General features: G+C 42.0%; 1 protein-coding gene across 2 annotated transcripts; it reads left to right on the top strand.

The window, feature by feature from the left end:
• The first annotated feature begins 3,008 nt into the window (after positions 1–3,008).
• On the top strand, positions 3,009–13,527 carry pan2 (poly(A) specific ribonuclease subunit PAN2). 2 transcript variants are annotated; one of them, XM_070839236.1, is made up of 26 exons: positions 3,009–3,073; positions 3,337–3,645; positions 3,742–3,911; positions 4,029–4,149; positions 4,267–4,344; positions 4,429–4,699; positions 5,005–5,350; positions 6,598–6,694; positions 6,918–7,037; positions 7,159–7,278; positions 7,391–7,519; positions 7,671–7,870; positions 8,045–8,193; positions 8,348–8,454; positions 8,559–8,657; positions 8,753–8,844; positions 9,217–9,358; positions 9,504–9,641; positions 9,731–9,790; positions 9,876–9,966; positions 10,054–10,211; positions 11,149–11,292; positions 11,996–12,175; positions 12,299–12,392; positions 12,872–13,063; positions 13,190–13,527. In XM_070839236.1, exons 2-26 carry the CDS (start codon positions 3,358–3,360, stop codon positions 13,222–13,224), a joined length of 3,621 nt encoding a protein of 1,206 aa, XP_070695337.1. In that variant the 5' UTR covers positions 3,009–3,073; positions 3,337–3,357; the 3' UTR covers positions 13,225–13,527. The 2 variants fall into 2 exon arrangements, with proteins under 2 accessions (XP_070695337.1, XP_070695336.1); XM_070839235.1 differs by having other exon boundaries at positions 12,872–13,075.
• The last annotated feature ends 2,000 nt before the right edge of the window (positions 13,528–15,527 follow it).

Here is a 15,527-nt window from a genome sequence, read left to right as displayed (position 1 = left end):
ACAAAGCTTAATAAAGATTTTATAAATCCTGCACAGATTTCTGAGACTGAATGTTTACCTCTAAAAGCTTGTTGGACTTTATTTATTTTTCTGAGTCGACCAAAACGTACCTCCCGGTGATGCTTGTTCGTCACACATTTGCTCATGTCCTCGTGCAGTTTCTGCAACGCTGGCTTCACTTGATGGGCAAACTCTGAGCAGCTTTGAAATCCAGCAACCCTCTCCACTGTAAATTTGTATCTCGTCAGGACATCCAGCATCTTCCCAATACATAGCTGTGGAAGGAGACAGGACAAGGGAACTCAGAAATCACATCCCAATCATGTTTCCCTTTTGCCCGTTTGGTTTCTTCTGTCTCTGATATTAAAGGCATTTAATAACATTAAAATGATACTTCTTGGTTTTGGTGCTTACCGCAGAGTTCTGTTTGAGGGTCTCGGGGTCACACATGTCTTTCGCCTCCATCCACACAAGTGGGGTGGAGAAATCTGACACGACTTTGGATCCATTTCGTGCCTACAGACCATTTGAGACAAACATGCTCAGTGCACTGTGGCATAATGTGAAAATAACAAACATGTCAAGCGATACATGCTCGGTGTACACAGCTAGATGTCAATCAGATAAGTCAGTAGTGTTTAAGTGGAGTTAATTTTACACCAATGACAGTTTCAAGCCGTCTGTAAGTGAACAAAATCTGGCCAGTCAGCACTTAAGATGAATATTACTGGTAGCAAACTCTTCAAAATGTGCCTACAGACATGCTTCATATTAGATGTGGCAATAAATAAATAAATAATACAAGCTTGACACTCATATAAAACAGTTTTAAGTGAATGTGAAGGTGTATTTTTAATTGATAATCAATGATAAAAAATAAAAAAAAACACAAACACCCACCTCTACTGAGACAGTTTTGGCAATGTGATTAAGCCTCATGGAGCTGCTCCGCACATCCGCACATGCATCTTGCAGACTGAGCGCAGCCGGAGCGCAGGACGCAGCCGCGAAGAGCAAGAACAGAGCAGCAAGAGTCGCCAAAGAAGAGTCCATGTCGGGCTGTGGTGGGCTGCTGAGTGTGAGTCTGAGGTGAGCTCGTCCCCGCTGTGAGTGATGACTGCCCTGAGTCCCGCCGCCGCTTTTAAAGGGATGCTGCCGAGCGGCCAGCCGGACCGGTGAGTCACTGCAGGATTTTCCTGGGCATCCCTCAGGTGAGTTCACGTTCACTGTACATCAATAGGCGCAGGAAGGAGGACCCTGCAGTGTGAGGTCATAATGACCACAGTTTACCAGGAATTAGGTAATAGCAAAAAAAAAAAAAAAACAGGAAGAAAAAGACAAAGCCCGGTGTTGTCATCAGATGATTGTGCTGTGGGGTCGCTTTAATCACATTTATGGATTTATATGGTGGACAGCTCTGCTTACAGTGACACATCAATTAGACTAACTGTGTCCTAATCAGGTTTCACATCTATGGCGATGGCGAGGAAGTGAGATTAACCTTTACATTTCAGGGCGATAATGACCTGAATTCTCCGCACAGATTGGACAAACTTTCCATCGATCTGCCCCTCTGCTCTACCAGAGAAAAGCATTTGGTTTTCGAATGAACGGTGTTTTGTTTTTGTTTTTTTCTTCTCAGAGAAAGAAAATGATAAAGGAAGACAGGCAGTAGATATTTTCATGCTTCCTTTATCTTTCCCATTGATGTTCTTTATTCTCTGGTAATATGGATCTGCCAGAAACCAGCACACTAAACAGTACTGTCAAACACATTAGGTTTGTGTTAGGCAGAAAAAAAGGTTGGGTTTATTAAAAGCAATGCACAGCTGGAAGCAGACCTTTATGAGCCATGAATGTATCTAGTCATTAAAAGGTTAAAACAGTGCTGATAGCCCGTCATTACTCTTTTAACTCAAATGAATGCCGAACAGATGCAGATACAGATTTTAATTTTCAGCTAAAATGGAATTTGTTCTTAAAAAAGAGGGCTCAGCTGCTGCTTCCTGATAGAAACAGTTTTTGGACTGTTAAAACCAGAGATGGTTTTATCCTGTAGGGGGTCCTGAGGCAAGATTCACCCCATTCTATATGCTGTCTAATAGAACCCTGCACTCTGTCAATATTGGACGGGACTGCAAAACCCTTTATTATAGTCAGTCCTTTACATCCAATGCCACTTTCTGCAATACCTATAGGTATGCTTGAGGTTAGGAAAGGCTCGTGGTTATGAAATATAGTTTACATATGTTTAGAATTGTGATTAAATAAATTGATAAATGTTAATTGCAGATCTGTAACAAGAAGACCACATTGCAGAAAACGCAGATCTTGTGTATCAAAGTCAGATGTTACACCTGCCAGTTATTCTTTATGTAGTTGGTAGCAGAGTAAAATTTCTTGTCAGCTTTAAGCCAGAAAGAGGCAGAGAGTCAAAACCAGGAGACCAGGAGATAAATTTAAACAGATAGCGTGCAGGGAAAGACTCATCAGTGTCAGAAACAGACATGTAGGTCCGGGCAAGGAAGAATAAACAAGGCAAACTACATAAAGTAGAGGAGCACTAGTGGACATGAACAGGCAATAAATCACTGGGCTGATAGGAGGGAGTAGGAAACAAGTGAGTGAGTGGGTAGGAAAGGTTAGGCGGAAACAGCAGGAAAGGGGTTTGTTTTGTGTCTGCTTGTGGAATATGCACTGTGTACAGTTTTACCTGAATAAATAAAAGGTTCTTAAGCAAGAATTCAACCCGGGGCCACATTGTAAAACTTTTATCATTTCACTTTAACATGGTGTTCTCATGGTGCATAGCCCCAGAACTAATCTGTGTGGTTGCAACTTACCTAGCATCAATTCATCAAACAATGTATAGTCCACAAAAACCAAGGGGACAACCAACAGTGAAAGCCCCCATAATGTACATTTTGGTATGATATTGTATGGTAGTGGAGGTTCAGCGCTGCTCTTGAACGCACCCCTGTTTGCCCCGGAAGTGTTTTTAACCGTGTGTGTGTTATTGTTGTGAATGAAGTGACCATGGACTCTAGTGTGGTAACTCGTATTTCAAAAACAGGTCGGTGTAAACTTTACGTTCATATTTAAAGTATTTCAGTTTGTTGTGAGTGGAGAACCGTTAGCTTAGCGGTTTGTGCACATTTCAGTAATTAATACCAAAACTTTGGCTTTGGGAGCTGTTGTTAGCAGTTAGCTTTAGCGTTAGCTTCCGGGTCTAGCTAACAGTACGCCTGGAGATATGGGGAGAAAACAAATAAAAAGTAAATAAATGTATCTCACAGGGCGGTGTTACCCTTCACACAAGCTGTCATTCCTCTGCAGGTTGATTTTGCAACAGTACCCATGATGAACTTTGACGGTCTCGACGCTGGGATGGGTGAGTACACACCCAGCCTTCACGGGACCATGGACGCGGGGATGGAGCCCTCCATGGACCCGCACCTCAACCCCAACTTACTGCAGGGTGTGGAGCTTGACCCAGAGGGGCTGGCCGTGACGGTCCCCGAGCCTGTGCACCTCATGGAGGGGATGTTTTCTGAGCTACACAGTGCAGTCTCAGAAGTGGGCATCCCAGTCACAGCAACACATTTTGATCTGCAGGAGGAAATTCTCTGGATGGGGAACCACAGAGTAAGAGGCTTGATGGGGAGGGGGTTATGCAGGTTTCTTCTGTAAATACTTTACAGCAGTGTCATTCTGCCATACTCTTCTGATCATCCCCTTTAGGGTCATGTAACCTCGTTCTTCGGACCCACAATGGCCCGCCATTCTTCTTTCCAAGTGCATGCAACAGATGACATTCGACACATTCAGAGTTTGGAAACGGGGGTCCTGTTCCTGTCCAAGTGTAACCTCAAATGCCACACACGTGGGGGCCTTGTAATGTTTGATTACCCGTAAGTGTCACAGAATATCGACTGTGAGATTGATTGCAGACAAATTAATATTATTCTCGTACAAAATTAATTGATTCATTATGATTAATTATTAGATAATGTACATGTGTGTTCCAGGATGGAGGAAGGAGCTGATATGCACAGTCTCCTCATGACCGATAACAACACCCTGCTGATGGGCGGATTACAGAACTATGTGGTTGAATTTGACTTGAATACTGTTCAAGAAACTCAAAAGGTGAAACACTGGGATTAAGTTTTTCAGCATCCAGTTTCCCATGCATGCAGCAACATAATCTGCCATGTAAAATAAGAATAATTTACGAATAACTTTTTACTTCCTTGTCATGCTTAGTTCACTGTTGAGGTACCTGGAGTGGCCATAATGCGCCAAACAGGACGTTTTTTCTTCTGTGGACACACTTCTGGCAAGGTGAGGATGACTCGACCAAATCAGTGTGTGAAAGATGTTTTTATGGTGTACACAACACTCACTTTCACCCTCCGTTAAAAACAGGTAACCCTTCGGGACTTGCGTAGCTTCAAGATGGAGCACGAGTTTGATGCGTTCTCTGGCAGCCTCTCAGACTTTGACGTTCATGGAAATCTTCTGGCTGCGTGCGGCTTCTCCAGCCGGGGATTGAATGGGTTGGCATGCGACCGTTTCCTTATGGTTTATGACCTCCGTATGATGCGAGCTGTAACGCCACTTCAGGTGCACGTGGACCCCCTCTTCTTGCGCTTCATTCCTACCTACACATCACGTCTGGCCATCATCTCACAGACAGGTACGGGGGAATATGGGGTCTCCTTCATGCAAACGCTGTAGTCAGTGTGTTTGTAGAGAATTTGATCAATAGATGTGACACTTGCTTTTTATTATAATAACATCAAAAGTTGTGGTTTGGCATCACAATCAAACACCTACGTCACTACAGTGGAAGCGTTTCTGAATAGTGGGACCTGGATAGAATTGTACAGGCTACATGTACCAGAATGTAGGATTTCCACTGTAGTCACTCGGGTATTTGGATGAAAATGTTTCCTTAATGCTGACAACATATAGCTTGAAAATAACGTCCTCTTTCTCCAGGTCAGTGCCAGTTCTGTGAGCCCACTGGTCTTGCCAATGTGGCGGACATTTTTCATGTCAACACCGTGGGCCAGTTGCTTATGAGTTTCGACGTATCATCTAGCAAACAAGCGCTGGCCTTCGGGGACTCGGGGGGATGTGTGCACCTGTGGTCTGATGCTCCAGAGGTGTCATATAACGACTACTCCAGAGAGACGGAGTTCGCACTTCCTTGTATTGTGGACACACTGCCTCAGCTGGATTGGAACCACGACCTGCTGCCAATTTCCCTTATCCCCATGCCGCTGACCGGCACAGAGCCACTGCTCTCAGACTGGGCCACCTCACTGGCTACACCCAGCCCCAGGTATAAAAGTCACAACTACTAAATGTGTTTTCCTTCGCTGATGTGGTATGTCTGGTAATTGAAATACTACATGAAAGCAAAAACATTATTGTCTGACGCCTCTGTGCCATAGACCTACATTATTGTCCACAAAATACGCCATCCTGCTGCTAGAAATTCTCACCAGTGCACCCACAAATTGTCCCCAACAAATACACTCTTTACTCCCTTATAATTAATGGTTGCTAAAAACTGCAGTGCTCAGCTGTTTTAGGAAATAATTTAGCTGAAATGAATATATATATATATAGGAAACAGTTGGCTGGGACAGGATTGGGAAGTTGGAAAGTATTGAGAGACGCATTGTTGGTTGTGGCTTTTTCAGGGAATTTGCTGACAGTAGCAGAAACACAGCATATTGTTTTGTCTTTTAACTGATGGAGCAACTTTACAAAATGAAACCAAAACATTAAACTGAGATGTATGATCTCATCTCACACCATAAAAATATGTGGTCACAGTACGGAACTTACTCATTTCTCTTTTCTGCAATTACGGATGGATGAATTGAAGTCAGTGTTTAACTTTACGTCACTTTGTGAGTCATTCATCAAACAATTCAAAACACGATATGAGTGGCCAGACTGAGACATCACATTTCACATCCCAAATTCACACCTGTGTGTGTGTGTGTGTGACAGAAATGGCATGCTGTTGTGTAAATAAGATAAATAACATAAAGCTATTTAGTTTGTTTAATAAAAGAACAAGGTATGGACCTGTTCTATAGGAAAGATAACCTTAAATGACCAGAAAATAATATTAAATAATAAAATTAACTTGACCTTCAAGGGAGGCGGGGCGCCCCCCTAATATAATGGTAGGGGAAACACTGTCATCAAACACTTTCACCACCCAGAGAGATTCATCAGCATGTAACAGTGCCATCAGATGATGCCTGTTCATTGTCTCCAAAAGTAGATGCACTCAGTTACCAGTTTATGAGGTACCACAATCCTGCACTAAACCTACCTTAATGAAGGATAAGGCTCTGTTTTGGTTGAAACTGACTGAGAGGTGTTGGTCCCACATTTGTTCATTTTGCTTATTGATATAAATGGGGTGGACAAAATATTAGAAACACTCTCAGTATAACTAGGTATAGCTGTTTAAACTAAGTGTTTGTGTTAAGCTGGAAACTCTGCACGTATCACTTACAGCGCCATTAAATATAGGTTTTCATCTAAAAACACTGTCCTTTCCAACAGACGAGCTCCTCCTGTGGACCCAGAAATCCTGCGCACTATGAAAACTGTTGGGTTCATTGGTTATGCAGCAAATCCTCGCACCCGCCCTCGGAACCAGGCACGTCAAAAACATACATGTGGATGTTGTGCTACTTTACAGCAGCCTTTTACATCATGTCAAAACATCAAATAGTAAAATACAGTTTGGTAATAGCCCCTCAGTATTTTGTCATTTTCATTACATTCACCAGATTACGATATTCTAATCAGAATATTTGTGCTATGTTTATTGCCATTTTCATGCATAGAAATCTAAAATCTATGTTTTGTGTTGATTTCAGGTCCCTTACAAAATCAAAGATGTGGAGCTTGATTATGATAATTACAACCAGGTCCCAGAATCACCAATTGGGCGAGATGAGGAGCCACACCTCTACATGGTGCCCAAAAAGTACAGAAAGGTTGGACTCTCTGGTTTTCATATAAAAAGCCTTTTTTATCTTATAATGATTTGTTTACTGTGTATGAAAATATGTTTTGGCTGTTTAAATATGTGATGAGGACATCTTTGTGCTTGATCAGGTCACAATTAAATACTCTAAACTTGGACTGGAGGACTTTGACTTCAAGCATTACAACAGAACCTTGTTTGCTGGCCTGGAGCCTCACATCCCCAATGCCTACTGTAACTGCATGATCCAGGTGAGAAAGTGTGAAGGTAGTAGAGAGAGATTTTAGTGAGATTTCATTTCTTTTTGAGAGATTATACAAAAATAGAGTCGCTTATTTTCCTGTTTCTGTGTTGGTACGTTAGGTGTTATATTTCCTGGAGCCAATCCGGTGTCTAGTGCAGAATCATTTGTGCCAGAAGGAGTTTTGTTTGGCCTGTGAGCTCGGCTTCCTTTTCCACATGTTGGATCTGTCACGAGGAGATCCATGTCAGGTAGCTATTTGTTATTGTCTCTCTGAATAACAGCAGGTCGATCCTTGGGGCAGTGCAGAGGTGTTAAAATGCCATCCATATTGTGTTGCCACAGCACATTGTCCTCCATGTAGATTTCTCAATCCAGTCGCTCCCCTCTCCTCTTCTCAAGGCCAGTAACTTCCTCCGAGCGTTTCGCACCATCCCTGAAGCCTCAGCGCTGGGTCTGATCCTCGCAGACTCAGACGAGCAAACGGGGAAGGCCAGGCTCGGACGCTTAATCCAAAGCTGGAACCGCTTCATCCTCACCCAGCTCCACCAGGAGACGCAGGAGCAGGAGGGCCCACAGGCCTACAGGGGAGCCAGCAGCAGGTCAGGGCAGAGTATTCGTGTCTCCCTGTTAAAGTAGTGCCGAATAATACCCTGAACAAAGCTTTTGACATGCTCAACACAGAGTCTGGGGGTATTCTAGGTCCCAAGATAAAGAAATTTAGGGAAGCTCTAATCACTGATTTGTTTGCTTGTACAATGTGATATCTGACGCAGCTCTCTGGGTTCCTCTGGTGAGTCTGCCATCGGAAAACTGTTTGGATGTGAAGTTGAGAACAGCAGCCTGTGTCGCTGCGGCAAGGAGACGGTCCGCTCCTCCCTAACCCTGCTCTTCACCATGCATTACCCCGAACAGAACTCTCAAGGTGAGTTTATAGCTCTCTTCTTCACTGCTGCGCATGGCTTGTCTTGCGTAGCTATCGTGCACCTCAAGCATGAGAGACTAGTGTATGAATAACCTGGGGCAGACAAAAGTTGTGTATTTCTTGACAATTTATTCGTTTCACTTTGACTTGTCAGAAAAAATAATGAAGGAATATGACTTTGCTGAGATCTTGAAGACAAGCATCTGTCTGGAGCAGAGCACTCAGGCGTGGTGTGAAAACTGTGAGAAGTATCAACCTACAGTGAGTTAGAGCTCCAATTCAGACAAAGCTGATATTAACGCATAATACATTTTCAGTCTAATTCCACCTTATTCTGAGCTATAGTGTTCTTTGTGCGGCTCTAGGTGCAGACACGCAACATTCGATGTCTACCAGATGTTCTGGTCATCAACTGCGAGGTGAACAGTGCCAAAGAGGCTGAATTCTGGAAGGTTCAGGCGGAGGTAAATCACTCATCTTTCTTTTTTCTCATCCGGGCATCTTTCAAATATATCTGTTGTTAGTTGCATTAATTATGTTATTGGTGTTTTCTTCACAGTACGCCTTCAATAAGGTCATGCAGAAAGAGGCAATGGAACCTCCCAAACCTAAAGAGCCCCCTGCACCCATGCCTACTGAGTGGTGCTTGGAGTAAGATCCCTTTTAATAACAAATAGAGTTGTATCTCTCATTGTATCTACGATCAATTAATGTTTTTGATTGATCGATTAATCCCTTAATCTATACAATGCGAGAAAACAGTAGGAAATTCCCATCCTAATTTCCCAGACATCTTCAAATTGCTTATTTTGTCCAAACAAGTCTAAAAATCACATCAAGATTCGCAAATCTTCACTGGAGCTGGCCTGTGCCAGGCAAACACTGATTTAGACAATTAATAAAAAATCTGTTTAGTTTCCAATTAATGGTCTGTCTATAAACTAAGCTCTACAGATAACATCATTTATATCAGTTGAATGTACCTCAACACCCTTAAATCTTCATTTTTCTCTCTCCCTGTAGTGGGGAGGACTGCAGCATGGAGGGCTTCACCTTTGCCACACAGGCGGAGGATCTTCGACACGTCTGGATACCTGCAACTCTCAAAATGTCGATCAGTAAAAGTCAAGGACTGGAGATCAGCAGCTGGCCCGAAGGAGAGGAGGTGAGGGAGGAAGATTTTCAACTGATTAGTGGATTCAAACGCTGATTGTGATTCTTTATTGTGGCTCACTGGTTGTGTAGTGAACTGGGTTGTCGTTGCGGTACAGAGATTTACATGATTTACATGTGACATCCTCTCTGATTAGTTAAGTGCTGCCGAAGAGGCGGAGGGCGCCTCTCTCTACGACTTGGTGGTCACGGTGCCTCACGTTCTAGACGCGCGCACAGGTGGAAACCTGGTTGCTCACATCAAAGTGGGAGAGACTTATCATCAAAGAAAAGAGGTGAGCGAAGCTCAGATTAGAAAACACAATCGGAGGGCGACTTAAATCTGCAAAGCGAATCTTGAAATGAAATGTTGTACTTGTTTCAGGGAGTCACACACCAGCAGTGGTACCTCTTCAACGATTTTTTGATTGAGCCAATTGACAAGGTAAATATTTGACCACATTTTATTTATGCTTTGAAATTTTAAAAGTCACGTATCATAAGTATTGTTTTTTCTTTCTTTGTCAAAGACTGAAGCTGCTCAGTTTGATGTGAGCTGGAAAGTGCCAGCCATTCTGTATTACGCCAAGAGGAACTACCATACCAAATACGACTTGCGCAGTAAGCTTTAGGACATTGAATCTGGAGATTGTACATGTAGGTCGACACTCGCTGCGTTCATTTACCTGCTTTTGCTGTTTGTCTCAGTTAAAAATCCCATAGATGCCAGCGTGCTGCTGACAGAGGCATCGTTGGCCCGGAAGCAGAGGAAGAGTCATGCCACTTTCATCCCCCTCATGGTCAGTGAGATGCCGCAGGCCGGTGACTTGGTGGGGCTGGATGCTGAGTTTGTCACACTCAACCAGGTGAGTCTGGATTCTAATATTTAAGCCACTCAGTGTGTTTGCTCAGAGAAATCAGGTTATGCAGTTAACCAAGGAACATTTTTAGTAATCTGTACTGTAAAGCCATGAATACATTCACTAATCAGGTTTCTTCTGCTCTTCACGTTCAGCAGAAACCACCACATTTAGACCTCTAGAGGCCACTTTGTGTTACTTTAAATTCTAGTTGGATTTTAGATAGAATTATCTTTGATACGAGGACACATGAACACTCTGTCAGAGGAGCTCTGTGTTTTTAATGCACTCGCTGAAAGTCTTTGTCCTGCACCATGTGTGATTTTTAAAAAGCTGATAAGAAAACTGGTTACTCATAAACACATCAGAGAAATCAGCACCGAGCAGAAGAAATGTATCTGGGGAAACCAGGATGCTGTAATCCCCTGAGTTGCATATGAATGCATTCATGGTGTTACAGTTGGTTAAAAAAAGTACTGCAATACTTTTGAATCAAAGCTGTTCATAGTTAACTACGCTATTATTCAGGATCTTAAACTTGAAAACTAGGTATGCAAAAAAAAAAAAGAATGTTACCAAAGTAATTGCCTTTTCAATAAAATGTGACTATGCCAAACTGTAGCTAGCTTCGCCCAAATTTGTGTTACAGAGCTGCTTTAGAATAGTCAATGTAACTGAGGGATGACATTTTTACATAGTAGAATTTGAATGAATAAGCCTGTCAGGACGTGAATCAGAGTCTCGTCTTTCAAAACACCACAAAAGATACTGTGACTGGCACGAAAAACTAGCTTTAATCAGCTCAATGTAAGTAAGGGTTAATTGTTTTGCGAGTAAATTGTGTTTTCAATCCAAGATCTATCGATATTTCATCACCTTCTCGCATCCTGTTGTGATAATGCGCTTTAAAGTGAACCTGTCTCATGACTGTGTGTGTTTGCAGGAGGAGGCAGAGCTTCGCAGTGACGGCACCAAGTCGACCATCAAGCCCAGTCAGATGTCTGTGGCCAGGATCACCTGTGTGAGGGGTCAGGGGCCCAACGAGGGGGTGCCCTTCATCGATGACTACATCTCTACTCAGGAGCAGGTGGGAGACTCCAGAGTGCAAAACACCAGGATGCCCTAAGACTTGAACTTTTTTTATTTCATTTTATTTTATTTTCATTTTGAGTTTAAATACACATACAAAAACACAGCAAAAAGAAGGACCATTAGCCCCCTGGGACCCAAGTGTTATAAAAAGGTAACAGTAATGTTCAGTGTATAATACATGCCTACCAAAATAAGCTGTGTCCCTCTGCGACTGCAAGAAACGGGATACACTTGACCAAATTATTCTGCAGGGATGACACTTTTTCCGATCACTGCCTCTATCATGTTGCCTTCACTGTCACTGAAGAGTGTGTCCTTTTGTTAGAGTTCATAATACACCCACACACACAATAATATGGTTTTTGAAGCAAAATAGATCAAAAGCAGAGGTTCATTCAATTTTCTCAGCCTGCAGTGAGTTCGAGCAATTCTGGAAAGTTCTGAAATGGGTTGCACATCATTTATGGTAGACAAGAATGAGCACAGAGACGTTTTTGTTTTTTTTGTGTGTCAGTAACATCACAGGGACATTTCCTTTGTGTTCAGATAATGATGAGTGATCTCTAGGCAGAATACATTTCTACTGACCTGACTCTTTAGTTATGATAGAAGTCAGACATTAACCCTGAAAGAGGTACGGAGCTTTTTCAAACTCAATCCTAAGAAACATCTCTAACTCTGAATGTTTGTTCTTTCAGGTCGTCGACTATTTGACACAGTATTCTGGCATCAAACCGGGAGACCTGGATGCAAAGATTTCCTCGAAGCATTTGACCACACTGAAGTCCACTTACTTAAAGCTGCGCTTCCTCATTGACACGGGAGTTCGCTTTGTTGGCCACGGTTTACAGAAGGACTTTCGGGTTATTAATTTATTGGTATGTTATTTCACCACATAGCATCACATTTGTTTTGTAGATGAATATTTTAGGTTTACAGTTGACTCCAGATTTTGTCTTTGAGCAGTGGTGGATTAAGTCTGTGTCTTTTCTGTCTTCAAGGTTCTGAAAGACCAAGTCATCGACACCGTCTACCTGTTCCATTTACCCCGCAAGAGGATGATCTCTCTGAGATTTCTTGCCTGGTACTTTTTAGGTAAGTTAAGGTGGCTATAATAAATATTTTTCTATTTATTACTGCTGACATACATTAAAGCATCTTCTAGCTCACGAAGGCCTGCTTCTTAAATGTTTTTACTTAACTGTCAATGAAAAAGCTCTAAAAACCCACTGTATAGCATCCCTCCCACTCCCCGCATAGCAGCAAATAGCAGACAGACACAGTTACATAGTGCAGCTAAAGAGACAAACAATGTCCCTTTAGAAGGTGGTGGAGACTAAAATCAGAGCTAAAAGAGAGTGAATTCTGGCTATGCATTCACCAGGTGGCCAGATACATGCCGGACGTGTAAATAAGCAACTGTATGTAACTGTAGGCTACTGTATGCTAACAAGTTACTCATATCAACTTAAAAAATGGTAATGCGTTAATGTTTTGTCTACAATTAATGAGCTGAAATTTTGCTGCAGGAATCTTTATGACTAGTCACTCCTTTTCTTCACGTTGCTCCTCAGACCTCAACATCCAGGGGGAAACCCATGACAGCATAGAGGACGCACGTACTGCTCTGCAGCTGTACAGGAAGTACCTGGAGCTGAGTCGTGGAGGCGGGACTGACGAAGTGAGGAAGGTCCTGAAGGGACTCTACGAAAAAGGCCGCCAGCTGGACTGGAAAGTCCCGGACTCGGACACAGGAGATGGTCAAGGTAGCCCAAAAAGTACGAATTAATTAACATGTAATTGAATGTAGGCTGGTGCAGATGGTGCAGTAACGGGGTTCATGTCAAACGGTCCGTCTGAGGGGACTGAAAGCGCTCTCCTTCCTTCTGCAGGTGCTGCCGTGTTTCCCTCTGTAATGGGGCTGTGAGCTGCACCGTGACACCTTCCCACTGGACAGTGGTTGCTGATCTCTGCTCGTTCAGTTGGTGTCATATTTAGTACTTAATTGCATTTATTTTTGCATTGTATACAGTGTTTCTGAAGGTCTTCTGCTGTCTGTACAGTTCACCTCAGCTCGGCGATAAGTCGTTTTATTCATGCCAGAATATGTGCTTTTCGTCTAGGAGGGTCTTCAGAAGAAGGAAATGAATTGTATTTTATGACTTTCAAGCCTTTTTTTTTCTTTTTTAAAATAATGCTGCGTGTTTCTGGTGCATGTAAATAAATGTATCATGAGCACTAAAAGATGCGTTGTGTTTACTACCAGGATGTGGGAAACACATTTTACAGTAATACGTTTTCATTATCATTAAAGCAGATAACAGCCCACGGTCTATTCAGATTTACCAATGAATTTAGTTTCGGTCAAGTCTGTTGCATTATACTCGTTTGGTTTCAAATTTGCCTGTTAATTTTCCTGACAAGGGCATGAACAGAACAAAGATGACATTTCTCATATCTCTGAATGTGAAATGTCTTTTTGCATAGATTTATTCAAAAGATATGAAAAGAGTCTGTTATACCAGTGGGATGCTGTCACATTTGTCTAGTCGGAGCTACACGTCATGTGTCTGATTCCTTCCCCTCTAAACTACTCTGATGGTTTCATTTAACCCCTTACTGCCTGAATTTATGTAGTTATATAAAAAATTATTTGTGTTTTTATATCTATATCTATTTATCTATGTATGTATGCATCTATGTATATATAATGTATACATAGAATGTGCATCAACCGGCATTAGTGGGATACAGAGGCCACCTCAGCTGCATCAAGACCGGAAGAGATTTGAGGCGAATTCGCGACAATAGGCAGTGTGAGTCTCAAGATATAAAAACATCCAAAAGTTCATTAAAATGCAACTATTAGAGAAAAGGCAAACAAAAACAAAAAAAACTTTGGTGACCCCTGGGGGGCCCTGACCCCTACACTGGGAACCACTGGATTAAACTACCAAACTGTATATAAAGAAGAACCACCAGCTCAATTTCAACCAACTACAGCTGTAAAATGCTTTATTTTAGATACTTTAAATACATTTTACTGTGAATATGTGGCCACTTTTCCTTCAATAGTATTATGAATGCAGGATTTTTACTTGCAAGAGCACAGGTTTATCTAGAGAAAAGATTTGAATACTTGATCCTCCACCAAACTCTGAGAATAAAAAACAATGATTTATAGGGGTGATGGTGCCCTCTGCTGGCTAAACAGCTATTGTGTGCAGTTTTGTGCAATTTTTATGTATTTATTTGCAGAACACTTGGGAACACTATTTTACATAGTTCAGCGTTTTATGTAAAACATTTAAAACTAAAACGTGAACTGCACTTTGCAGCATATGGAGTCAAAAGCAGGAAATACATTATGTTGAATGACTTCAGTCCTTGCAGCCGTACGTCTTGATGTCCCACGATCACTTTGTTACGTGTGCAGACATAGTCTGAAACCTCATCGTCACCTCAGTGAATATAACTACAGAAAAACCCAAACATACTCGTGCGGTATTGCAAACTGTTTATTCGTAGTAAATGAAAAGTGTGCAATTCAGTGAGAGGGAGAAAGAGAGGAGAGGGGTGTCGGGGACGGTCGATGTCTTTGGTCCATAATCTGGTGGAAGGGATGTGAATGAATTGGTGGGAGACAAGAGAAGGCACTTGAGTTTACAGTTGTCTCAGAAAAGTTGATCTTGAGGAGGACACCAGGTCTACTGGAAGAATGTATTAACTAGATGTCTGAACCTCCATTATGCCTAATATGAATATCACATACAAAATGCCCCATGTGAGCACAAAATTATATAGCTACATATATGTATATACAGTAAGGAATCAGAAAATAAAGTCAGGTGGGAAGAAGAAAAGATGAAGTGTTGGATTTATCCCCTTTGGAATCGTTTACAGGCCGAAGAAAGAAACTAAAAAAAAAAAAAAAGGCAGCAACTTTCAACAGGACGAAATTATTTCTTTGGCGATAACCTAATATTCCTACAGTTTGGAATGTAAAACAAAAAGAAAGGTGATTTAAGTGAGGCAGACACAATCTCATGAGAAAACTACTCTCTTTGAGTCTTGATTGAACGAGTCCAGCACCTTCGCTAGAATAAAAGCTGATTTGTTTATCGACTGTTCTGCAGCTTTGATCAGGTCATATCACGGCCCACCGTCACTCAGCAGAGAACCGCTTGAGAAAAAGTTCAGTACGATTTCTCCGACAAGTTAACAAAAATC

This window comes from Pempheris klunzingeri, chromosome 11 (assembly GCF_042242105.1).
Source record: "Pempheris klunzingeri isolate RE-2024b chromosome 11, fPemKlu1.hap1, whole genome shotgun sequence".
In the NCBI taxonomy this organism is placed as follows: domain Eukaryota; kingdom Metazoa; phylum Chordata; class Actinopteri; order Acropomatiformes; family Pempheridae; genus Pempheris; species Pempheris klunzingeri.
The sequence above is the reverse complement of the archived record's forward strand: the minus strand, read 5'-3'. Positions and strand labels throughout refer to the sequence as shown.